This window comes from Anabrus simplex, chromosome 1 (genome assembly GCF_040414725.1).
Source record: "Anabrus simplex isolate iqAnaSimp1 chromosome 1, ASM4041472v1, whole genome shotgun sequence".
NCBI classification, from domain to species: domain Eukaryota; kingdom Metazoa; phylum Arthropoda; class Insecta; order Orthoptera; family Tettigoniidae; genus Anabrus; species Anabrus simplex.
The window spans coordinates 483207237-483234838 of record NC_090265.1 but is presented as its reverse complement, the minus strand read 5'-3'; the positions used below and the strand labels follow the sequence as shown (position 1 = coordinate 483234838).

Genomic DNA, 27602 nt, shown 5'->3' with positions numbered 1-27602 from the left:
GGGGCCTGGAGCCCTAACTTCGCCACTGTACAGAAGGCACTAATAAATAAATAAATAAATAAATAAATAAATAAATAAATAAATAAATAAATAAATAAATAAATAAATAAATAAATAAATAAATATAGAATGTAAAGCGTATGGGTATAGATATTTTGTTAGTTGGTAAACAAAGATACACGTCACAACATATACTAGATAGGGTTTACCTTGTCCTATTAGTTTCCTTCGCTGTTAGGGCCACGAAGCTGTGAGCTTGCATCCGAGAGATAGTGGATTCGAACCCCACTGTCGGCAGCCCTGAAAATGGTTTCCCTTGGTTACCCATTTTCACACGAAGCAAATGCTGGGGCTGTACCTTAATTATTAAGGCCACGTCCACTTCCTTCCCACTCCTAGGCCATTCCTATCCCACCATCGCCATAAGACCTATCTGTGTCGGTGCGACGTAAAGCAAATTGTTAATTGCTTTCCCTCGCAAGCCTGGGATACAGAATATAGTACCGTAGTATAAAGTTACAGTTTTGTGACGCTAATATTCATATGTATAATTTTTATTAACGTGCCAGAAACAAACGACACGGAGCTGTTGACATTTCAACACCGTTTTAAGGGCCACCGGTCCAAGACGGGATTTGAACCTGCGAACTCGGACTCAGAAGGACAGTGACGCAACCAACTGAGCCACATGAAAAGGAGGCGTTTGTGATCATTGTTAAAAATATATGCAGTTAGTATTTTTACAAAGGTTTTATGAGGAGCATTTATTACGGCGTACGTTTTCCAACTGTCCTAAATGCACGAGGCCGGACAGAAGAACTAGCTGGAAGCTACTAAAGAGCCTTGCAGGTGTGTCGCTTCCTTCTCTGTTCACTTTTCCAAACCAAACTCCATGGCGTAACAGCACCGAAGGGCCATCGCCTACCAAGCGACCGCTGTTTAATCCGGAGGCCTGCAGATTACGAGGTGTCGTGTGGTCAGCACGACGAATCCTCTCCGCCGTTATTCTTGGCTTTCTAGACCGGGGCCGCCATCTCACCGTCAGATAGCTCCTCGATTATAAACACGTAGGCTGAGTGTATCTCGAACGAGCCCTCAGATCCACATAAAAACCCCTGACCTGGTCGGGAATCGAACCCGGGGCCTCCGGTATGAGGCAGGCACGCTACCCCTACACCGCGGGGCCGGCTGGTTACTTTTAGGTCTACTTATTTTAGAATTTGACTTAAGGCATCCTGCATTCGATTACCGGCACTGACAGAGTTAACATAGGTATGGGATGGGGAAGATACAGCCTTGTTTTGGGTGCAGTAGAGTTGGCCTTGAATCTCCCGTAATCGAAATATCTACGACCTGGAAGGTAGTCACCTTCACTGGGTGTAGTACCAAAGTGGTTCCTTTTTATAAGAAGACAAATTAAATGAAGATTCTACTTCCTCACAAACGAAGAACGATATTACCAATTTTACGAACAGTTTCAATAATGCAGACGGTTTATGTTAAGAGTACAGAAGCTATGATGGTACATGGTAACAATCAAAACCATCAATATCTACTGACGATCCGTCAGAGCACTCGGTAGGACCGGCTTTCGTTTCATATCCAACGGTCGAGTTGGCCGTGCGGTTAGGGGCGCACAGCTGTGTGCTTGCATCCGGGAGATAGTGGGTTCAAACCCCACTGTCGGCAGCACTAAAGATGGTTTTCCGTGGTTTCCCATTTTCACAGCGCGCAAATGCTGGGGTTGTACCTTAATTAAGGCCACGGCCGCTTCCTTCCCACTCTTAGCCCTTTCCTTTCCCATCGTCGCCATAAGACCTACGGTGCGACGTAAGGCAATTTCTAAATAAAAATTACAAAAATCTTTTCACAACCCCTTCCAAGGAAAAGTTGTATCCGTGCTACTAGCCTGAAATTATTTTGTGGGTATGCCACTGCATCCACTCACCATTTAAGGTACAAGGTAAGCCCGAAGAATGGTTGGATACTCAAAATACACCACCATAAATGATGCGGTTATGGCTGAAACGTATAAAGAAAGGTAAGGGGCGGGATCTAGTGTTTTAAGTAGAATCCGTATCAATAGAACGTGACTTCCCATTTTCAAAATGTTTCATGCATCGACTGCTATTCATGCCTGGGCCGTCCTGATTAGAAGATGGAGCCATTGGAACTGAGTTATCACGTCCGCCAATTACAAAATAGTTTTGATGTTGCCATTTGAGGTTCCAATCAGTTCTCGAGCATTTGACAAAATATATAGGCCTACCTATCGAACTTAGGCAGGCATCCGCGATTGTCTTGCTACTATTAGAATTTTTTAAAAACTTTTTCATAACTTGCCGAGGATGCCTTCTCAGTGAAATAACGGCCCCTCTTCAAATAAAGTTACTTATATGGCACAAAATGAGGAAATAAGTGCAGCTCACAATCCTGTCACAGTCTTCCCAACGCTGCCACTTAAACACAGCACATCTCTCAACCACGGTATAACCCGAGGATCCCTACGACATTGTAGTTTCCGGGAACCGATGTGCAAAAGCTGACACGATGTTGTAAGCTTGCAACTGTCTCTGGCCGTGGCCCCGGTTATCTCGGTGGTCACGTTCCGCCCCCCTACTGAGTAATTCCTTGCTAATTGCCCCTTTCCTCATGTCTTGACATTTGTCAACACACGAATACATTCCCAATACTCAGGCATCTACAGGGAAATATCCCCGCGCATCACAATCCTAAGTGTTTTCCTTTCATTCAAGCAATACAAATCTGAAAAATTGTGTATGGTCCTATTGAGCCTTGCTAGTAGATTCTTTGCCGCTACGTTAATTTAACATTTCGGCGTAAGTTTTTAAGTTGTTCGTACCGTACGTAAAACAACGGCTGATCCTCGCTCTAGTTTCAGGAAACATTTGGGGGGGGGGGCACTGCCCCCCCCCCTTGGCTACGCCAGTGTGCAAACACAATATTACTCGCATGTTCTTGTCACGAGGGAACGTGAAGAACGACCGCGCATTTTTCTCTACTTCGTAATTACTGCAGCCAAACACAGCACATAGCTTTCCCCTCATGTTGAGAGGAGATATCAAGGAATGACACACACTACTATTTAATGATATCAACTCACTGAAAACGCATACATAACACCAAAAACTTCACACAAATATACACGTGCTCTTATGAGAGAATCAGTACTGTTCAGGTCACTGCCTGCTCGATCTGCATCCGATGGCTGCTTATACTGCCTGCTCATTCCATATTCAAATGTGTAACACGACCTACAAACAATCTGCCGCTAGATCGCAGCACCAGACGTACCCAGTTATCGCGTGAATACAGCTAGATAAGCATACAATCAAAATTTTAAATCTGAAAGTAACAGAAAAATTAAAGAATTGTATGCATAAAGTGGTACTCTAGAGAGTGATAGCTTCAGAACTTTTCGAGAAAGAGATTTCGACGAATAAGAAAACCTGTAAACTTTGTCTGTATGGTACTTCCCTACATTACTAAGTAGAGGTTTCACGAATTTGGCCACCACAGTTTCTGACACAAGTTCCTGGTGCTTATTGTTACTAACACACTTTAAAATCTTACAGTGGCACAAAGAGGGTAGAGCCGGGCTGAGTGGCTGACGGTTAAGGCGCTGGCCTTCTAACCCCAACTTGGCAGGTTCGATCCTGGCTCAGTCCGGTGGTATTTGAAGGTGCTCAAATACGACAGCCTCGTGTCGGTAGATTTACTGGCACGTAAAAGAACTCCTGCGGGACTAAATTCCGGCACCTCGGCGTCACCGAAGACCGTAAAAGTAGTTAGTGGGACGTAAAACAAATAACATTATTATTATTATTATTATTATTATTATTATTATTATTATTATTATTATTATTATTTAAAGAAGGTAGAATATAGTTTTTTATAGTCTAGAGCAGACTTGCAGATTTCTTGCAGTACGGTAGAGCTGCCTCAACAAATTTCTGTAGCCCCATAATTAGGCCAATAAATCCTTGCTGGGGATAGCAAACGCCGCCTCTATCAGACTGTCTGATTAAGTTCATCAATGGGGATGTATTAACTGAGGTGGAAACGTTACTCTAGCACGTGCTGCATTGTTTTTTCTTCGATTACATGCACTAAATAACCACACACTAATGCATGGGAAGCAGTTTCCAAAGTGACATACACTGACTAGGGGGCTCACGGACATCTTCCAGTAAATCAAGTACATACTCAGCGGGCATCACTGGTTCTGTTTCGTCAAGTCCGGGAGAGGATACTGACGCAGAAAATTTTGAATTTTGTTTGTGGACAACGTTAGCACCATCGGTGGACATTAAAATACCGGATTTCAAATTTTTTTTTATGGAATTCTGAGTAGCCCGGGAGTCAGTCATGTCATTGCACCCTTCTCCCATTCTTATAGAACTAAACATGGCTTCAACTGGATCTCCTGAAAAAGCCCGTGTCATGGAATGAAATACCACGGCATTCTGGTTTCCCTTTCTTTGATTTGCAGAAAGGCACGCAGCAGTACACCATTTTGTCTTCTTGTCTTGTCTTGATCGTATAATTTAATGGGCTTCGCTTGGGAGCGGTATACCCAGCCACGCATTCTCTAAACAAACACAAACGATGGAGGAGACTGAAACAGAATATGGAATGCAAAAAAAGGGGATAAGGAATTCAATTACATATCTACCACACAGGAAAAATACAAGGACACAAGGTACTAGACTTCACGCCAGAGTGACCGATACTTGGCGACTTCTACCATCACAAACAAGACCAGGTCGACACATAAGGGGAAAGAGAAAACAACAACACCGAACCTACAGTAAACAATTAGTGTCATAAAGGAAATTCGAGAGGGCAATTACCGTAGTAGGCGTGGGATCGAGTATCCAACACGTCAATTGAGTGGGCAACGCGAATTGTGTACGAAAAAAAGGTTGTAACCATTTACGCCTGCTAATTTCGAGTAACGGACATTGAAAAAGTAGATGATTAATGGTAGCAATCGACGTACGACACTGACAGAGGTTAGACGCGACCAACTTCATCCGAAATAATTGATCCGGCGTGCACATGTGGTTAAGCCGCAAACGGACAAGATTCGTAATATGACGTCGAGTATAAGGATGTTTTGTAAACCACGGAGAACGTGTGACAATCGGGAGAATCGTGAATAAGTTCCGTCCTTTTCGACACGCGGGGTTACTCCATTCAGTCTGCCAAATCTGTCGTAGAGTCTCGCAACAACCGCTCCAAAATTCCATGTAGGGCAACATCAAATAAAACGCCACACCCTGACCATGCGCAGCAGCCTGAGCTAAGCGATCAGCCTGTTCATTACCAGTGATATGGGAATGACCCGGAACCCAGATAAATTTAATCTGTTTACCTCGTTGATGTAGATCGAAACAAATTTTTCGAAGATTCTGAATGTACCAATGAGAACGGTAATTGGGATTGTGTAAAGCCTGAAGCACACTCAAGGAATCAGAAGCAATAGTGGCAGTTTCGAGGCGGGAGTACTTAACGTATAAGAGGGCTTGACGGATGGCGAAAGCTTCAGCCGTAAAAATAGAAGTCTCCGACGGGAGGGAGAATTGTTTACCTAGAACAAGATCTGTAGAGAAAAAGGCCGCCCCCACACCTGGGGGGGGGGTGCAAATTTTGGACCCATCTGTATAAAAGACTGGTGCTAATGTGTGAACATCCTGTGCCAAAATGTGATGGACATATTTCCGAGCACTTTGTGACCGGGCCGGGCCAAAAGATGGGACCTCCCCTGACGTGGGGAGTATCATGTCAGGAACATAGTAGTTTGCCTGAAAGGGAAAAATGTAGTTAGCTGTGGACGGGTTACGCAGAATAGAGTTGCGAAGATAGCTAAATTTCCAATAAGCCCAAGCCAGCGCGGGGAATCTGTGTAACTGAGTACCCATATCTTGATAATAACGAACGAGCAAAGATAATTTAGGGATGGGAGGGTGAGAGTTTAGAGATAAAGTCCGTAAAAGAAACTTGGTTGCTAGCAATTTTCGCCGCAGATTTAAGGGGGATTCCGCGGCTTCAACCAGGGTGGCATTGTTGGGGGAAGATGGGAGAGCCCCAAGACAAAGTTTAACAAACTGTACTTGCAGTGAATCCAAGTGATTAAGTTTATTCTTGGCCGCCGTGTCGATAAACCCCGAGCCATAATCCAAAGACGATCGAATAATGTTACGATATAACAGAAGCATCGTACTAGGATCGGATCCCCAGGATCTATGTCGTAGGGCAACAAAGAGTTGTTTTTTAGGAAAGGACTTATCCACCAGGTATTTGAGGTGGGAATGCCATAGTAATTTCCGGTCAAGGTAAATACCAAGATATTTAGTAGACTGGACTATCGGGATCGAAAACCCTTGGAAGCGAATAGGCGGGTGATCTGTACGCCGAGCCCAAGAAAAAATCATCGCACGACATTTAGCGAAAGATACCTCTAAGTTATGATCATGGAGCCACGTTCCAAAATCCAGTAACGTCAGATGTAATGACTTATAAACCTCTTCAAGTTGTGGAAGACTGAGATATATCACGAGATCATCAGCAAATTGGATCATACGTGCTCTGCGTGTAATAATGTTCTCGAGGGACATCGAATAGATTGAGAAGAGAATAGGACTTAGAATATCCCCCTGAGGGAGCCCCGTAGAGGTCAGACGTGCTGAGATGTGTGGGAAATGTTTGAGTTGAAGTGATCTGCGCCTTAGCATATTCAATAGGAGATTAATAAAGGGCGGCGGAAAATTGTAATTTAACAATTTTTGGAGTAGAATTTTTAAGTCAACATGATCATATGCTCCCCGTAAGTCAAAGAAAATTGACAACAAAGGTTCCTTCCGACAACGTGCTAAACTGATATCTGTGACCAAAAGATTGATGGCATCAGAGGCAGAACGACCCGGGAGGAAGGCAAATTGATATTTTGGTAGCAGGTTATAAAAATCGAGAGACCATTTGAGGCGTTCCAGAAGAATTTTTTGGAAAAGTTTCCTAAGGCATTGGCCCAGGTAGATACCCCTATAACTATCAGTAAGGAGAGGATTTTTACCTGGTTTCAACAGGGGTACGAGATAAAAGTCATTCCATGTGGAAGGGGTTCGAGCCGTCTCAATGCAATGATTGAAAATGTGAAGTAAATGTTGCCTAGCGAGAAGGGGGAGTTGCTTTAGTACGGAATACGAGATCGCATCCCGTCCAAGTGTCGAATTGTTTGAAGTATTGATAACCAGATTTAATTCTTCTATGTCAATTGGGCTCATGAGCGACGAAAAGGTATTAGAACTAGGAGGGATAACGAAACCATACTGAGGGTCGACCGAATCCGGCGTGAGGTGATGAAAAAAGGTTATCAAAGCATTCATATTGAAATGTATAGTAGACGGTGGATTAAGGAGGCGGTTCGATAGACCAGCTATTGCTCTCCATATATGTTTGGACGGTGTCTGCCTATTTAACGAGGCAATGAAAGTTTTCCAAGCCCGGCGGCGTTTATCATTAAAAACCTTTGTCGATTGTGCTACTATGACTTTATAATGTAAATAAGACTGAAACGTACCCAAACGTCGAAAGGAGCGCAAAGCTGCTTTCCGGCGTGATTTTAAGGCGGTGCATTCCGCGTCCCACCAGCGTGCATAAACGATAGATTTAGGTGGGAAATATGGTTGGAGTGGATGGTAGAGATCTAGATATTCAGTGATAATAGCTGTGAAGGAACTGTAGGACACCGGTTGACCTCCTAAGGCGTGTGGACTAAAAAATGTTGAAACTGAGAAGAATTGAAGTGGCACATTCGTCTGCTTACTTTAACCGGGGGTTGAGCGGCGGGAAGACTGTCAGCCAACCCAATAAAGATAGGGAAATGGTCGCTGGAATGGGTGTCCTTGACGATCTCCCATTCCACACGGTGCGCCAGATTACTCGAACAGATAGTTAAATCCACAGCAATTTTATGCGTAGAAGGGGGCGTAACGCGAGTAGGTGACCCATCATTCAAAATGCGTAACTGATGTGATGCCGCTAATTTAGCTATTTTATTGCCCTTAGGGCACAAAACGTCACATCCCCAACTCCGATGGTGCCCGTTTAAATCGCCCCCCAGAAGAAAGGGGTGCGGCAGTTGTGAGAAAAAAGTCTCCCAATCAGCATAAGTGCCTTGAATTCTCGGGGGGCAATAGATGGAAATAAAATGGATGTGGTCGATCACAATAGCGACCGCCTGTGTACCAGGTATTTTATACGTTAATGATACCGACGAGTATGGTAGGCTGTTATGGACCAAAATACACGCCTCGTCAAAACAATAATTGTCAGGACGAATAACAGTATAATGGGGTATATGAAAATGTTTGGCCGGAGCCAACCAAGTTTCACTGATGAAAATGAGATGAGGTTTGTAAGAATCAATGAGTAAGAATAATTCATGTCTCTTGTGAATTACGCTACGTGCATTCCACTGAAGAATGATCATGTACCGATATAAAAGATACTAATGAGCGGAGTAGGGACTGAACTTCCTCTTGCATGGTGAGGAGCATTTTAGACCATTTAGCATCGTTTTCAGCCGCCCGGGCATAAGCAGAAAGTTTGTTTGAAATAGCTGTAATGGTAGCCGATACCCAGTTCGAGGCCCGGGAACTGTCTTGCTTGGAGTATACAGTAGAATCTACATGCCTGGAAGTGGTCGGGAGGTTTGTCCCCGATATGGAAGGTAGAGGATATATAGCAGTTGTGACAGAGGGAGGCTGTTTGAGAAGAGCACGATATCCCTTGACATCGTAACCTGGCGAACGATCCGGACTAGGTGGAGGCGATGAAACGACCGCCGTAAATTTTCGCTTTCTCGTCGGCTGGGGTTGAGGGAACGGCGAAGTGCTCGGAAGCGGAAGAAAGTTGTGTAAGATCAAAATGGGGTTGAATCTATTGGCAGTCGGAGTAAAAAAGGACTCTGAGGGTAACTGAGGGACGTCCAACGCCTTTTTTTTCAGTTCCTGTTGCCGTTGATGTTCTGGGCATTGAAGGGAACCTACGGAATGTTCTCCTGAACAATTGGGACAACGTCGGGTAGAATTCTTACATTCTGTAGTTTCATGTTCATGTGCGCAATTAGCGCATCGAGGGTGTTGAGCCCTACAGTTTTTTCTGGTGTGGCCGTATCGTTGGCATCGCCGGCAAATCGTCGGCTGGAAAACAAGTGGTTCGACCTGGGTACGAACCCGGTAGATGGAAATGAAAGTAGGGAGAGTCTGGCTGCGAAACGTGAGTCTAATGGTACCAGTTGGAATGTAACTGACGCGGCCATCCTGAAAGGAGCGTCGGTTCATTCTCTGTGCTTCGACTAAGGGGGCGGTTGATTCAGCAACCTTACAAAGTTCCTCGACCGATAAATCTTTATCAACCCCTCGAATAACGCCTATCTTATAGAGTGACGCGGAAGGAATAAACGCTTTAAGGTTTTTTCCTTTAAGATAGGGTTGGTGAGAAAATCGTTAGCTTTTGTTCGTAACGCCTATCTTATAGAGTGACGCGGAAGGAATAAACGCTTTAAGGTTTTTTTCCTTTAAGATAGGGTTGGTGAGAAAATCGTTAGCTTTTGTTCGTGAATTAAACTCAATTTGGATCCTATGGCGACCTCGCCGAGCCAGTTGAGCAACACCTTCAAATTTACGATCATAAATGTTTTTTCCCAAAGCCATGGGATGGATGTTGCCCAATTTCTTACCGTCAGAAATGGCCTCCACAAATACTAAGTAGGGTCCCGTATGTGTCTCATCATATGTCTGTGTGTCAGGTTTCAGAGAATACACATCAACTTTAGGAGAAGGAGCACGGTGACTATCAGGTGGGGGTGGGTCATTTAACACGAGGGTGTTATCCAAAGAAAACTCACGACTATCTACCTCAATTGACTCCTCCTCCATACTCTGTCCCCCACTCGACTCCGCCATGAGGTTCGGAGGGAGTTGGGAAATTAATACATATAATTACTCACAAGACTCCCACACCACTCCCAAGGAAGCGAAGAAACTTGAACACCTTACCAAAACCGAACCTACTCGCACACTATACCGATTAATACGCTAGCACCGATAGTCACGTCCACTCGCCACCGGGAACCAGCGCGAACTCAAGAACTGAGTACACCATTTTCACTGTAAACAAATACAGTACTACTACTACTACTACTACTACTACTACTACTACTACTACCCTGTTTCCCGCTATTTCATTCCTACAGTTCAGGAGCCGGTTGGTGCTGCCATCTGCTGTGGGTATTTGTAAACGGAGTGTTTCATTTAGTGCCATGTTAAAATTGAAGAAAATACAATTGTTGTGAAAACAGCCTACATATCTTTCGTAGGAATTTATATCAGCCCTGCAAAAACTATGGATGACGCGATGGAACAAGTCATTAGGGCAATAACATATGTAGCAAAGGAAGAAAATGTTATAATTACCGGCGACCTGAACTGCAGGCTCGACAAACCGAACAGCAAGACGGATCTCTTCTTGGAAATCTTAGCAGCTGAAGGATACACTCTGATCAATAAAAAAGAGGAAGTTACATACATTGCACCGAATGGAACTAGCACTATCGACCTCATCTTCTTCCGAGGCAGAGGGATCACCTTTATAGATCACCAAATAGCAAAGCGACAAAACATCGCAGTACTCAAGAAACATTTACCAATCTATGCGACTTTCAGAGTAAGAAAGAACTGCCAAGACAAAGTAAAACAGACACAAACAGGATCAAGGAAACTAGACATCGATAATCTACAGGCAAACCAAACAAAGGTAGAATTAGCATCACAGCTCGTTGAAGCAGACCAAACAGATTCTGCTCTAGAAATTATCAACCACTACATTAAAAACGCCATGATACCCAAAACAGAACGGACCTCAAAAATTTGGTTTGATCATGAGTGTTATGAAGAACGAAGGAAAACACTTCAACTACTGCACCAAGCCAGACAACAATCGAATAAATCAAACCTTCAAATGTACGCTCGTCAAAGAAAACTCTATAAGCATCTGTTAGCTCTCAAGAAATCAGCATATATGGAAGATCATGCAAAGATACAAGCTAAGGAAGCTCTTAAAGACCCCTACATAGCCTTGAAGAAAAGAGTACATCATCAGTCTAATCATATATCCATTGAATCTTGGAAAACCCACTTCTCAACAATTCTCAACAAAGGAAACAGAACCCGGGCTCTCGACATCAGAAAACAGAACAATACAACAATATCTGCAATAACCCTTACAGAAGTAAAAGAGATAGTATTTTCCATGAAAAAGCGGAAGGCTGCAGGGCCAGACGGGATATATACTGAAAATCTACAAGACTCCCTGGAAATACTAGGACCCGTATGGACAAAACTCTTCAATAGAAGTCTTGAAAGCGGAGTTATTCCAGATAGCTGGAGGCAATCACGAATGAAAATCCTCTATAAAGGAAAAGGAGAAGCCAATGATGAAAACTCATACAGAGGAATAGCGTTAGAGAACAACTCCCTCAAGATTTACACAAGAATTCTCGCCCGGCGACTTGAGAGGGAAATTGAAATCCACATTCCGGAGGAGCAATTTGGATTCAGGAAAGGGAGAGGCACCCTGCACGCAATTGCAAATCTACTAAACGACATACATGAGGCACTAAGGCACAGAGGAGGAAAATTTCACGTTGTCTTCATTGATTATACGAAAGCCTTCGATTTCCTGAACAGAGCCAAGTTAATAAAGAAGCTAGAACATATGATTGGACAAAACAACCCTCTGGTCACTGCAATAAATAATTTGCTAGCATTCAACTTCGTTGAAATCGAAGACGGTGTATCAACCTCGCCCCCCATCACACAAACCAATGGGGTCCTCCAGGGTGATCCATTAAGCCCAATCTTATTCAATATCGCCACAGCAGATGTAACGAAGATAATACAGAATTCTCCAGTCGTGCTATACGCCTATGCTGATGATATGATACTAGGCTCAAGAAACAGGGAGGTCCTCCAGGAAGCAATGGACAAGTTACAGATCTGGGCCGACGAAAATGACCTACAATTAAATAAAGACAAAACCGTTTACATGACATTTCGAAAAGGAGGAAGAGTTGCGGCACAAGACACAATCACGTTTTCAGGACAGACCTTGAAAAGAGTAGGTAATTTCCGATACCTCGGCATCACTCTTCAATCTAATGGTACCTCTTACAGAATACACATAAGAGAAAGAACGGCAGCAGCCATACGAGGGATCTACGACATTGAAAACCCCACCATGATCTCACTAGAAACAGCAATGCTTCTCTTCCGCAGCAAAATTCTCCCTACTCCCACCTATGGTATTCAACTCATTTGGGACCACCTTACTAAGACCGACATAGAAACCCTGGAAAGAGTAAAAGCCAGATTCCTGAAAAGAATACTGGGGATAGCAAAAACAGCGCCGTCAAGACTAGCGTATATGCTTGCAAAAGAACGCTTTTTCATAGAGGATATGAGGTACATCCTGCAGCTACCATCTACACCACAAGCAGAAGCAGTCCTTAGGAAAAGAAAGGAAAAACAAGAAGAAATATGGCCGGAGTTTTTCACGACAGAAGCCATGCTAGACCGAAGATGGGGTGGACCAAACCAGGTTTTGCGTAGTGCCATTACTAGACTAGCCGTACATGGATTTCACCATAAATTGTGCATGAAAACATACTTCCATGACCCAGATGAAGGCTGCTTATGCAAACTATGCAACAAAGTGTGTGAGCGTTATCATTTTACAATTTGTACACAGAGACACAAGACTCTAAAGGAATACAGCAAAGAATAGTGTATTTTTGTATCTATTTGTTCAATGTATACTAATTTTATGCACGTTTGTGCGCTCTTTTCTTAATAATAATAATAATAATAATAATAATAATAATAATAATAATAATAATAATAATAATAATAATAAAATGTGGTAATGAGCAGGCAGTATAAGCAGCCATCGGATGCAGATCGAGCAGGCAGTGGTTCAGGTCTATCCGCTAGAGTCAAGACCATCTACAATAATATCAGACCTTAATACAAAAACAACATGGCCGACGCATCGGTTCCATGAAAACACGCATGTGATACATAAACATAACCTTTGGATTATCGCACTGAATTGCTAAGCTGTCAATAATAACGAACAGAAAATTTAATTTGGGTAATAGACCAGCACTAACTAGAAATAGCCTATATTTAGGTAAGCAATATGTGGATAATTAAAAAAATATATATTTTCTACGAGCTACTATGGTAAAGAAAATAGGTAATACAGGATTGCATTCTAAAATAACAGTCCTGGGGGAATATTTGACGCGTTTCAATTCAGTCAATTAATTAATTAATCACTCACCGATGATCTGAATTTAGAGCTGTCATCCAAGTGGCAGCAATTGTCTACTTAGTACCGTATTTTCTTAAGTGATCTCAAAGAAATTGGAAATTTATCGAACTGGTGTAGATATAGTAGGGAGCACCCTTGGTAAATTCTTCCTATAAATCAATACTTGTTTTAGAAATACATTTATTTGAATGACCTTTCTGTTACCATATACTTTTAAGTATAATAGCCTACCTCGTTCAAGAAATTTGTTAGAAACATAACCTTTGGCGAATTTCAATTATCTCATAACAATGGTTCTGACAATGATCCACGAAACTGCTATATCAATTTCACTTCAGATAATCAATAGGAGAATCTATTTGAAGTTCTCTGGTAGCATGTGCATTTTCGTATAAAGCACTTTAACACCCAAATCGTTGGCAACGTAATAACGTACTGTAAGTGACAGTATATCAGTTGATACCTTGTCCTCTAATTTAACAAGGCGAATATAATCTTCTTCATTCACATATAAAATAAACAGCTTTATCACTTTTAATAACCTCACTTTTAAAATGGATTGGCACCAACACAGAGTTTTGGACTTATCCGGAAAAACAGCTCATCAAGCACGCGGAACGCATCCACTCTATTAACAAATTTATCCTCGAATGTTTTAATGCACTAATAAAATACTTGTAACTACGAAATCGTCACGATGCATTAAGAACACTTGATCTGAATGTGAGTGCATCTGCTGTAATATGAATTACATCCAGGCATGCAATACGATCGACACGTCCTAATATATTAAAATAGTTTTAAAACCAAATTTCAATAAAAACATCTCTAAACTAACGTTTTCTAATCAAACCAAACCAACAGAAAGAACTAAACAGATGCTTCGCACATGCTCATGTTTACATTTGAACAAACCGATCGGGCCGCCATTTTTGCTATTATCGATAGCTGCATTAAGGTCTGATATATTGTATAACAAAATTACAGGAAACTGTAAATGACGTCCAAAACTGGTGCTCCGAAAACAAGCTGTTCATAAACATCTCAAAAACAGACACCATGGTGTTCAGGAAAGGAGGGAGAGTACCCGCCTCAGCAGAGACCTTCATTCGGGATAAAAAATTAAAGATAGTATCAGACTTCAAATATTTAGGCATCACCCTGCAATCGAGCGCATATTGTTTCACAAAACATGTCACAGAAAAGGCAACTCAAGCAATGATGGCAATGCATGAAATAAAAGACATTAGATCACTTAGTCTGGAGACAGCAATGTTGCTATTCAGAGTAAAAATTCTTCCAATAATGACTTATGGCATTGAAATTATCTGGACACATTTAACAACGAGGAACTTATCAACCTTGGAAAAGGTGAAAGCGAACTATATAAAGAAGGTGATAGGTGTATCAAAAACGACACGATCTAGACTTGTATATCTCCTCGCAAGGGAATCATTTCTCATAGAAGATCTCAGGACAAGTATGCCACTACCGAACACCGGTGCATCAAAGAAACTGCTAGTAAATCTGACGGAGAAGACAGAAGAAGTCCAACCAGACTTCTATGGCACAGGGGCAATGATAGATCGCTCGTGGACAAAAGCTAATTTTGAATTAAGACATGTCATTACAAGATTAGCAGTTCACGGTTTTCATCACCTACTCTGCAAATCAAAACACTTCCATGACCCAAGTATAGACTGTGAGTGCAAACTATGTGGGAAAACGTGTGAACAGTACCACATTGAATTCTGTACAAGAACAATGTCTATACGTGATTATGCAAATATGTAACCCATCAATGTAACCTATATTCTCTGTTATGGCTATTTGGCTGCATTAAATGTATTAAATATATTGTAGTTGGTCTTGCTAGAGTGAGCTCCCTCGATATCTCGCTCAGTGTTGCGTATTATCTCTACTGTATTTGGTTCCACCTTCGAGTATTCTCGAAGATTCCACCAACATTTAGTTAAGTAATCGATATTTTTCATCGAGCATGTAGAATGAGGCGAATCGGGCGAAGCAAAACGGAGTCGGTCTTGAGCGAAGTACAGTGGACAATCGATCAATTGCTCTCGCTTTCTGTCATGAACTGATTGAGGGGTTTGACCACGAAAACAAACAGTATACTTCGGTATACTTGTGTGATATTGCACTTACGTTATCACATTTTGTTATTAAGTGTTGATTAGAATTTGTGTGTAAAATAGAGTAAGAAGATTCACTGGTGATGATGGATATCATAACGATTGAAGAAGGTGTAACTGGATTTAGAGCCGTAAAAGGAGACCTTCCATTTCTCAAGTTCAATTTAGTCAGTGGCATCGGTTTAGTGTACAATATATTTCTCTTATTGTGCACATTAATATTTGTGGGAATTTTAATTTTTGAATGTAAAGAATATATAAAAGCTGTACTTTTATGGGTGGAAAGTCAAGAACAATGGATTATTTATCTTTTGTTTGCGTGTTTATTTACACTAGTGTCATTCCCTTTTACATGGGGTTATACGTTTTTAATCGTAGCTTCTGGTTACTTATTTGGAATATTACGTGGCATGACAATAGTCTTGCTTACTGTGAATTTTGGTGTTGTTGTTGCTCACTTCACTATTAGGGCATTCCATTCTAAATTTGATCTCTCGAGATATCTGGAGAACGACAATATCCGTGCTATTTTGTCCGTCATATCGGGGCCAAGAGCATTTAAAGTGGCTGCTTTTGCAAGATTAACCCCAATTCCATTTGGTTTACAAAACACTATATTTGCGGTAAGTTTCCTGTTGTTGAGTTTTAGACTGTAACTTAATGGTAACATGAAATCAAGTTGTAGAAAATGACCTGTACTTACCATAATAAAAGTGGGGTTCTCTTGTGGTGAAGGTTGCTAAAACAAATCCTGGTCTGGTCAAGGGGTGTAGGCCTACTTAAATGTAATAATAATAAATTTTATTGCGCACAATGTGCATAGAAGTTCACAATTAGATAAGACAGCGTGGCGTCTAATGCGCTCTGCATAAGTGTTAGTCCTTAATAAATTCACTAATCGAGCAGGACCTCGAGGAACACTTCTGGATATGATATCTTTCACATACTTGGTCACATAGCCTACACACACAGTTTATGTTCGGATCGTGAAAAACTTTATTTTTGCACATCTTGAAATGGAATCCGTGTACAGCCAACCTCGTAACTATGTGTCTCAGTTGGTAGCCCATTTCCATCCATTTTCGATTCGTCATGGCCTCCGTTGAGTAGAAGTCTTCCCAAATGTCCCTCTTTTTTTCTCTAAGTTTATGCAACAGGTTATCGTATGCTGCGCCTCCTGGTAAAACAAGATTATATCTCAGGTCCTCAATCAGGAAGGTTTCTCTCGCGAGTTCATATACAAGTCGAGATCTTGTAGTCTTTGAAACACTGAGGACTCGCTTCAGATATCTGGATTTTATCTTTTCCAGGTCGTTTAATTGCTTCAAACTCAGAAATTCCCCTATGATCTCAAGCCCATAGGTTAACACTGGTAGCACTTTTACTCGAAAAAGCACCATGGCTGTATCCACTGCAATTTGTGTGATATTCTCGATGTCATTCGTCGCTTTCAGAGCTGCAATAATTCTAGCTCTTATATGGATCCTGAAACTGCTGCATGTGGTCTGCAAGGTTACACCTAGGTATCTAAAACTGCTAACTCTGCGAAGGCGGACATTATTACACCATATGTGCTCTGTTTCCTTTAGTTTACCTCCTTTCCTGAATACGACTAGTTCAGTCTTATCCTCATTTATTTTCATTTCATTCTTGTTTGCCCAGTCCACTAACAAGTTCATCGCACGTTGTAGTTCTGTTATGTCTTCAGCCGCAATTGCCATGTCATCAGCATACAGGTACATTTCTGTGTCTGTATTTTCCTTTATCTCTGACACTACATCAGAGGTGAAAGCGTTAAATAATATAGGGCTAAGTGGATCACCTTGAAGAACTCCTATAGTCTGCGGTATCCAATCTGACGACCCAATGCCATCGTCCACCTGTATATAATTCTCAGCCAACAGGTTTGATATGAGTGTTGTGACATTAGATGTTCCGATTAACTTCTCCAGCTTATCTATGAGTAACCTTCTGTTTACCCAATCAAATGCCTTGGAGAAGTCAATGAATGCCACAAATAATTTGCCTCGTGGCATTTCTAGGGTGATACGAATATGATTCAGTAAATTCTCCAATGCCATAGTTGTAGATCTTTTCCGTCTGAATCCAAATTGCTCCTCTGGTAACAGTGCATCCAATTTATTCATCACTCTCTTCGTTAAGATCCTTGTCAGAAGTTTCAAACCTGTTTGTTCCATCGCGATCCCTCTGTAGGAATTCGGATCATCTGCGTCTCCTTTCCCCTTATATAGCATTCGGATTGTTGCCTTCCTCCAATCTGTTGGGACCCTTCCAGTTTCGAGGCATTTGTTCAGTAAGGCACTCCATACCGGTAACAATTCCCTCACTGTCTCTTTTAGATGCTCATTTCTGACTCCATCTGGTCCTGGTGTTCTATTGCGCCTTCCTTCCTTGATGGCCTGAACGATTTCATTTTCCGTTATTAAATTTGATGGTTCTCTGTGATCTGGACATCTGAATGTTGGTCTCGTATCTCTCAAAGCAATTGTAAGGGACCTGTACAGTTGCTTTGCTGGTATGGTTAAAATCTTTTTCAGAGCATTCTGACATTGACACCTCTTAAAATCATCGCCAGTCACTTGGCAGTGTTGATGTCCAACGTACAGGCCATAGCCATTTCTTTTCCTGTCCTACTTGCACATAAATGCATATGAAAGTACAGGCATCATATCGACACAGGTTATCAGACAAACCTTTCCACATACTTACTTTGAAATGGGTTGAAGATCAAGCTGTCAGACGCCTGTGTATGAAGCAGCAGTTATAATGTACATATATGTGGTTAATACAATCAGTAAGTAAATATTATAAACTGATTGGCCTCCCAGCTTTAAACATACGAGAACTTAATTGATCTTGATTCGTGTACTATTGTTTTGCAGGTGACCACTCTGACTGCTCTGTATGAATGTTTTAATTTGCAAGGAATCTGTCACCCCCTGCAAGGTTCATAGTTAGTTATATTTACATGCAGAACATAGCAATGTAATATCAAACAAGGTGAAATTTTCTTTACCACTAAGAATGATTTATTTGCTAACCAGTTTTAGCTGTCAGTGTGGGAAGGAGCTAGATGAAACTGTTAATTTCTGAATTATCAATAACTGACACTCAGATAATTTTAAATTACCAGTGAAACAGCTTTTAGTCATGTTTGGAATTCCATGTTCAGGGATCCACCAACCCAACCCCAGAAATATATTTACTTTTATAACCTAACTAGCTGATGTAGCCGTGCTTCACTACGGTATTCTACATTGTATACAGAATTGTAGGTTAGGTAGAGTACACGTTGTGGGCAAGACTGTGTATTAAATTGCATAGCTCTTAACGTTACCCTGGAAAGCTGTGGAGAAATCACCAAACGTCTTTTCTTATATGAGAACTGCATTAGGAAATTTTCATTGTAATGGTAGGCCCACTTGACTACCATCAGTCACAGTCAGGTTGGAGAATTGAATTATAATGGCAGACACTCATTCTCCACCTGCCTTTTTACATCCTCAGAAAGACTGTCTTAGTGGTTTACCCAACTTAAATGAACATAGATCATTATGATGACGTCAGTAGGAATGGGACGAGTAAAAGCAATGATTTCACATGAAATACTCAATCGAATGGAAAACCACACATTTTCTCACTTTTAATGAACAGTACTACGGTTTAACAGTCCAAAGTTCCAGAGCTGGAATGACCAGGCCGCAGACAGCTGTGATCCGTGAACAAAGTCTTTTGTCGGAGGGATGGGGGGTCGAATAGTGGAGAGTCCCAGGGCGAAAACTATGCCCTTTTACTAATCTGTTTCCTACGAGTACCCGATGATTCACAAAATCTCAATTCACTACACTGGCGGCGGAAAAATCTGACTTGGAGGCACTTTTTTCCTCTAAACCAGAGAACCCCCTCTTCACTGTTAATTTTGAATAAAATTAATGTAGAATTTAATAAAAGTGAAGAGGAAGAAGCTTTTTTTAAGAAACGGCTCTTTTCGGGGTTGAATTTTGAGTTATTTAGTTAATTGTGGTGCTATAGTTTGGAATATGCCTAAATTGCAATTCTAGACCAGGTCATACTACTACTACTACTACTACTACCACTACTACTAAGTGAGCCTTTGCCTTAAGAGTGCACACTGCTCGTTCAAAACAGCGGGTCACAGTAGGGATCGAATAGCTGGAATACTATGAAGAACCAGTGAGTTACGTACCAGCAGTACGGTATCAGAAAATGTATGAACCAGAATAATGACATGCTAAAGAAGAATGTTTTCTAACTCCCCAGCTATTTCCCGCCAATATTCAGTCGGGCTGTTATACTCGGTACGCAGCAGTAATCCCATCTATCGGAGTTGAGCAGCAGCATAAGAGACAAAAAACAACACCACAAACAATGGTCAGTGTAATGTTACTGTTGATCAATGTTATGCGCTTTCAATATTGTAGGCCTTCACGTTTAGTTTTCTTCCAACTTTAAAATACCACTCTTAATATAGTCGGTACGGTAAAATTAAATAAAACATAAAAGGTCGGAAATTGTATTCTCTATAACTTTTGTTATGTAGTACTTTTCGATGGGACCAATAACATAGGCAATTAAAAATTAAATTTTGGGTGCCTTCCCCTAAACTACAATTTCATACAGGGCGAATAAAATTGTTTATAACTTAGACTGTAGTTTCTTATTCCCCAACTCTATAGACCGACTTTCATTAAATTCTGTTAACCCATTTTCTCGTGGCTCAGCGTTAATATGGACTTGGTAACAAAAATACAAATTGATGAATATCAGCGTTATCAAAGCCAGTACGCTAACAGTGTATGACATAAATATATAACTTTAGTTATGTAGTATTTATTGATAGGACCACTAATAATATAAATATTTGAGAATTAAATTTTAGGCCTTCCCCTAAACTACCATTTCACTCAGCGTGAGTGAAATGATTTATAGCGTAGATTGTAGTGGCCCATCCCCCAACTTCACATACCAATTTTCATTAAATTCTCTTAAGCCGTTTTCTCGTGATGCGTGTACAGATATACAGACACACAGAAAGACAGACAGAAATTACGGAAAAGTAAAAAGTACATTTCCTTGTTGCTATGGACATAATCGATACAGAAATACCATTCTTTCAAATTCTGAGCAATGTACAGACAAAACTCTTATTTTATACATATAGATGAAGAATATCGACCGCTATTCTCCATTGTTGGACCAGCTATTACCATCGGTATAGGCAAAAATGTAATTGGATATATGACGTTATTCCCATGAATGATCAGAAATACATAGCTCTACCAACCCACACAGGAAAAAAAGCACAAGTAAATTTAGCCTGTAAGTGAAGCAGTGTATAATACAGAACAACAACGTTTGTAAATGAAACTTTGTAGAGGAGGATATAGGACACTGGCAGCTTTGAAAAATTTGTGCACCTCGTTTCCAAGGGGAAACTTGTCTTGAACAGGAATTAGGCTAGATATCTAACAAAATGATGCCTTCTCCTGCTGAACCCTGGAACTGAGTAGCTGAAAGTGTTGCCACCTTTTCTCAATGTTCTGAGTGTGCATGGCAAGCCTATAATTGGGCATGACCTTTCAGTTTCCCCTGTGAACGTGACCACTCTTTCTAATGTCGAGGAAGTGAATAGAGTGGTTCACGCAAAGATGCACAAATTCCTTGTGCTCCAGGTAGGTGTAGGTCTTATAACGGTCTGTAATGATGACTGTTCCTGGTGATATCCACTCTTTAATGACTGCCAGCAAAGTCTCCTTATCTCTTTTCTGTTCTGATACAACAAAAAAGTTCTTGTGGTTGTCTCTGTCAACCCCTGAGAATAACCACTGGCCTTCTACTTGCCTGCCTGTGTGGTATTTGGATTTGCCAAATTTAGATTCATCAATTTCAACAAGAATGCCAGGTCCACCAATTTGTTTCTTATTGGCGTCAACCCATGCTACACAAACCTCCGTACAAAATTTGCACCAATCAACAATAGTAGTGTGAGAAAGACCCAACTTGACCTTGATAATAGAGCCCAGTGGTTTAGGAAACACACACTAAAGGACCGCAAAACAACCTGTTTGGTACAAGCTCAATGCAGAGTCACCAAAGAAAGTATTTTTCCAGGCACTGGCATACACCCGCATTCGCCACCCCCTTGTGCTCGCCGATCACAAGCAAAAGCTACACGATTAAGCTTGATATTCACTAATAATTTAACATCACGGTCACACTTTTCACACACTCAGCTACTTGAAAGTAATTTGTGACGTATGTACAACTGAATTAAATCATTGAAGTTGTTCTTATAAGTAGGTGAAAAACCAGTGACATTAATAAGACATCCACCACACACAGCCGTATCAATAGAATAATAGAGGTATTGAATCACCAATGGACAGTTATTGACAGGGACTCGTGAAATGAAATGCACTGCTGTCTCGATCTCAAGGTGCTATCTACCAAGAATAATTTAGTAGGCTTTGTTACTGTCCGGCATTCTGAATTAATTAAGCTTTTCATCACTTGCTAGAAAAGAGGTATTTCATCTTTTCACCACTAGCCCATATAGGATGCGCTGGTATCGCAGGCCACCATGCCTTGAGAACATTATACACTCCCTCTGAGAGGCTCTTATCTGTGGCCTCAGTGCATACTGTCCATATGGCAAGAAAGATATTTCAGCTTTTCACCACTAGTCCACATAGAACGTGCTGGTGTCGCAGGCCACCAGGCTAATCTCTGTCATGAGAACATTCTCTTCAATAGGTTCTTTCCTATGGTCGCGGCGCATACTGTCCGCACATCAAGAAAAAAATTTCATTGCACTCGTCTTGGTTCCTAAGTAGGTTGGCAGCCTTGTGCACTACACTGTGCATGCGCAAGGATGTAAAGCATTGCTTACTCGTCAGTACAGACCAAGGGACCGGTATTCACCGTATGTTGACCATTATTATACCTCATTATGTCCGTAAACCAATATGTAAAAAAATGAAGGTGTATCTTTACAATGGATGGTATATACATCACATCTCCTCAGAAATAGTGAAAGTAATGTCTAATTTGATAGGGAGACAGTGATACACATAATACACATATGGCTTCACACTGATGTCCAGTTTGCTCAGTGGTGGCATGCCTGCTCCCAAACTCTGAGGTCAAAAGTTTGAATCTCCCCATGGCAGTAAGTTATATATTGTTTATAATTTTTTCACATGACATTTCACTTACAGTAATTCAGTTTTATTATTACTGACATGAGATCACTTTTTCTTTCCTTATTGTCATGTGCATTTGGATATGAGCTACAATGATGATGATGATGATGATTTGGTCTCAGCTACCATGCACAAGTATTTTCATTTGACACCATCTAAGCTGCAGTTCCAGTTTACTCTATTAGATGGCCAGGCTAAGTGGCTCAGACGGTTGAGACACTGACCTTCTGACTGCAACTTGGCAGGTTCGATCCTGGCTTAGTCTGGCGGTGTCTGAAGGTGCTCAAATACATCAGCCTCGTGTTGGTGGATTTACTGGCACGTAAAAGAACTCCTGCGGGACAAAATTCTGGCAACTCGGTGTCTCCGTAAACAGTAAAAGTAATTAGTGGGACGTAAAGCGAATCACATTATTATTATTATTATTATTATTATTATTATTATTATTATTATTATATGGCAGAATAAACTGGATTTCTCTTGGGTGATCTGTGGCTGAATTTTTAATTAATTTTGTAGGGTAAATACTAGATATGTCACCAGAAATCTTTTAGATGTTATCATACTACATGGAGCATCGAATGGACTTCATCCACCCTTCAAAAATGCAACTACCTCTGCTGGGTTGGAACTCATCCTCTTGGGATTCAGAGGTAAACACTCTACCACTGATCCACAGAGGGATCACAAAAGAGTAGCGTTACAAAAATGTTGCAAAGTTTGGGCTGGGAAGACTTGGGAGAAAGGAGACGAGCTGCTCGACTAAGTGGTATGTTACATTACATGTTATAAACCTCATTTTAGGTCCATATTGAAAATTTTTACAGTTCAACAATAATAAAGGTGTTTTAATTTGTTCCACCTATTCAATACTTATATTTTCACTTATAGTGGTTACATAAATAGATTTTTAGTTATATGGGACCTGTTTTGCCCTCAATTAAGGGCGTCTTCAGCCTAAACACAATCATCAAAAATACAACTAAATTAAAAGTGGAAGTTAAAAGTTTAGTCAGTTATTAAAATTCGGAATATAAAAATGTGAAAAGTGATACAATATATAAGAATGCTAATGGAAAACTGTCTTATGATTAAACTATAATCTTGTCAGAGACTAAAACTTCTTCTATTAAAATTCTAATTAAAAACAGTTCATAAAAAATATTAGTGGAAAATCAAAGTGGTAATAATATAAAGCCAACGACATGAGGGCGTGAACACAAGCATAAACTTGATTGTCATGAATACAATGTTTCCAAGGCCGCTGATGAAATTCGGCAGCAAGTGAGACAGAAGCATCTGCTGAAAAATTGTAAGTGGCCCTTAGCACCGGTAGGTAATAAAAATGGCTGAAACCTTGCCAGAAAATGCCAGTAGATGCAGAAATAATGTTTTATGTAAGTGGAAGTTGTTATTTGTTATCTACTGTTGTGTTGGTTGCTGCCCGTCTGTTGGCTCTGAGTCTGTTAACACCAGTCAGTCACAGTAACTGTTAATACCAGACTCAGAGCCAACAGACGGGCAGCAACCAACACAACAGTAGATAACAAATAACAACTTCCACTTACATAAAACATTATTTCTGCATCTACTGGCATTTTCTGGCAAGGTTTCAGCCATTTTTATTACCTACCGGTGCTAAGGGCCACTTACAATTTTTCAGCAGATGCTTCTGTCTCACTTGCTGCCGAATTTCATCAGCGGCCTTGGAAACATTGTATTCATGACAATCAAGTTTATGCTTGTGTTCACGCCCTCATGTCGTTGGCTTTATATTATTACCACTTTGATTTTCCACTAATATTTTTTATGAACTGTTTTTAATTAGAATTTTAATAGAAGAAGTTTTAGTCTCTGACAAGATTATAGTTTAATCATAAGACAGTTTTCCATTAGCATTCTTATATATTGTATCACTTTTCACATTTTTATATTCCGAATTTTAATAACTGACTAAACTTTTAACTTGCACTTTTAATTTAGTTGTATTTTTGATGATTGTGTTTAGGCTGAAGATGCCCTTAATTGAGGGCGAAACATGTCCCATGTAACTAAGAATCTATTTATGTAACCACTATAAGTGAAAATATAAGTATTGAATAGGTGGAACAAATTAAAACACCTTTATTATTGTTGAACTGTAAGTGGTATGTTCCGAGCTGACAGCGGAGAGATGGCGTTTGAGGACATCAGTAGACGAATAAGTTTGGTTGGTGTCTTTAAAAGTACGAAAGATTACAATATGAAGATAAAGTTGGAATTCAAGAGGACAAATTGGGGCAAATATTTGTTTATAGGAAGGGGAATTAGGGATTGGAATAACTTACCAAGGGAGATGTTCAATAAATTTCCAATTTCTTTGCAGTCATTTAAGAAAAGGCTAGGAAAACAACAGATAGGGTATCTGCCACCTGGGCGATTGCCCTAAATGCAGATCAGTAGTAATTGATTTGAGGAGTTGTAATCTTGATAGTCAGAGGATCATGACAGAGAGGCATGCTGTGGACTGTGAAGCCTGTATCATCAGTTGGGGTAGTGTATATTGGGAAGCATCATAATTTCTGATAAGACATGCAACATGCGGGACTTTGTCAGTTTCTTGTGTGCCTGGTACGAGATGTGACCCATGCTGTGTGAACCAGCATCAAAGGACAGGACGCTTCAACGTATCATCCTGGGACTGGTTCTCTAATGATGGCACTGGTGTGTTGGAGTGCAGTCAGCACCCAGTGAACAGCTCATAAATGTTGATAATTTGGAGAACACATCGCTTCCTTTCGACCCAGGATTCATTTTCCGGCATGGTAACAATGCAGTTCACCAAGCTTATATCATTCAGATGTAGTTTCAGAGGAGGCCTGAGATCAAAGTTTTAGATCGGCTTCAGAAGTTACTGCAGCTGAATGTCGTAGATAACATATGAGCAACAGATGATCCACCGAGGAATCTACATCAGTTGTGTGGTCAAGTTCTCAGGGTCTGTAAAGCTCTTCGCCAGAACAAGTACTATTCCCTCAACTTGGTCGACTCATTCTTGCAGAGAATCCAAATAACTTCAGAAGCTTGAGGCATGTTAACCCTCCGCCGGGCGGCCTTCTCTTGTAACTTCAGAGGGCACGTGGCGCACTTTGTGCGCCATGCAGTTTTTCATTTTAAAATTGGTTTCTTGTTTACTTATACCTGAATATTTTTATTTAGTGATGTTCTTAAATAGTTTATTCATATATTTGAATTTTAAAACTCTATTTTTTCATTTATTTGCTGATACAATGTTATGATAACTTGGCTACCGTATTATTTACAGATTTATTAATATAAGTTACTGAGACAACGTTCTAGTCTTTAGATATCATTACTCGCGACAACACAACTTTCACAGAGATAGTTAATCTTAGCATGCTTCTTGCAAACAAACTTCCTGCACTGATCACACACTATGGTCGTGTTGACATTCTTTGCTCGTCCACAAGCTTGACATCTGCCTCGTTTTTTCTTGGTATATTGCACAGGTTCCTCCACAACTTCGGCATGGTACCCGATGAGAAATGTCTTTATATCTAGGGGTATGCTTGGCATCATCGCGCGGACACTCATTTGCTCTTTCGTCAGTTGAAGAGCTAGATTCCTGAGGTAAATTCTCCTCCTGTCTTTTGGGTTGCCCTCATTGAACTGAAAAACAATTTGAGAATTTATACCAGCCATATTCATTAAAGCATAAAAGATCACCAAAGGCCATCTTTTCGTGATCCTTGTCACTGTGTATGACGCACACATCTGATCCACGGTATCCACTCCCCCTTTAGTGGCATTATAGTCTAGAATGATGTGCGACTTACTTGAGGCTTCATTGATTGTGCCCGTGCCATGCATGGTAGAGAGTAATATTACAACTTTGTTCTTTTTAGTAACTTGAGATACTAGAGTCAAATCTTTTTGGTAGCTGAATACTGATGATCCTATCTCTCTACATTTTTGGGGCAGGAATTCAGCTGGTAATTCTTTCTTGTTTCTTCTAAGAGTTCCAATACAAGTTATGCCCATTTCAAGTAACTCCTTTGCTGAAGGCACACTTGTATACCAGTTGTCCATAGTCAGGTTTTGGTTAGTACCTTTGATTGGGTCCACTAATCTGTGGACAATTGCAGATGGCGTCTTTTTTACAGAGAAAGGGCCATCTGGCTGCTTGCCACAGTATACTTCTATGTTGCTGGTGTAAAAGGTTTTAGCATCACAGAGTGCAAAGATCTTCAAACCGTATTTTGCCGGTTTATTTGGAATGTACTGTATGAATCCACATTGTCCTCTAAAAGATTCCAGTTTCTCATCTACAGTAACGTACTCACTCAACCAGTAACTTGTTTTACAGTTATTAGTAAACCTGTCAAGCACATACCTGATAGGAGCAAGCTTGTCGGTTTTCAGTCTCTCAGCTCTGGTCTCCTTGTCATCAAACCGAATATAGCGAAGAATAAAGAGAAATCTCTTTGCACTCAAGCAAGCTCGGAGAATTTCATTTCCAGTCCCATCTGTGGTCCAAAGTTCATCGACACTAGTGTGGCTTAAGTTTCTTTATGCCTAGTAAGTACAAGACACCAAAGACCGCCATCATTTCACATCTCGTTGTGTCCTTTGCGTCTCTTTCTCGCGAGTACTGAATTTCATCCCGATGACCAGTTATAAATAAGTTAGTGCACCTAACAATTTCATCTATCATATCAGAATCTATGAAGAGTAAAAACGCCTCAATTTCCTTTTTTTATATCTCTGTACCTTTGAACTGGAAGGGGCA

General features: G+C 40.7%; 1 protein-coding gene across 2 annotated transcripts in view; it reads left to right on the top strand.

Annotated features, from left to right (window-relative positions):
* The window catches only part of LOC136867486 (protein maelstrom), a 156144-nt gene that overhangs the window by 79568 nt on the left and 48974 nt on the right, over nucleotides 1-27602 (top strand). Inside the window, exon 1 of one of the 2 annotated variants that reach the window (XM_067144698.2) lies at nucleotides 15485-16192. The exons of the other annotated variant lie outside the window; for it this stretch is intronic. Coding sequence (XP_067000799.2) covers nucleotides 15653-16192 — 540 coding nt within the window. The 5' untranslated portion in view covers nucleotides 15485-15652. Of the gene's footprint in view, nucleotides 1-15484; nucleotides 16193-27602 lie in introns of those variants that run through there. 2 annotated transcript variants of the gene reach the window in all.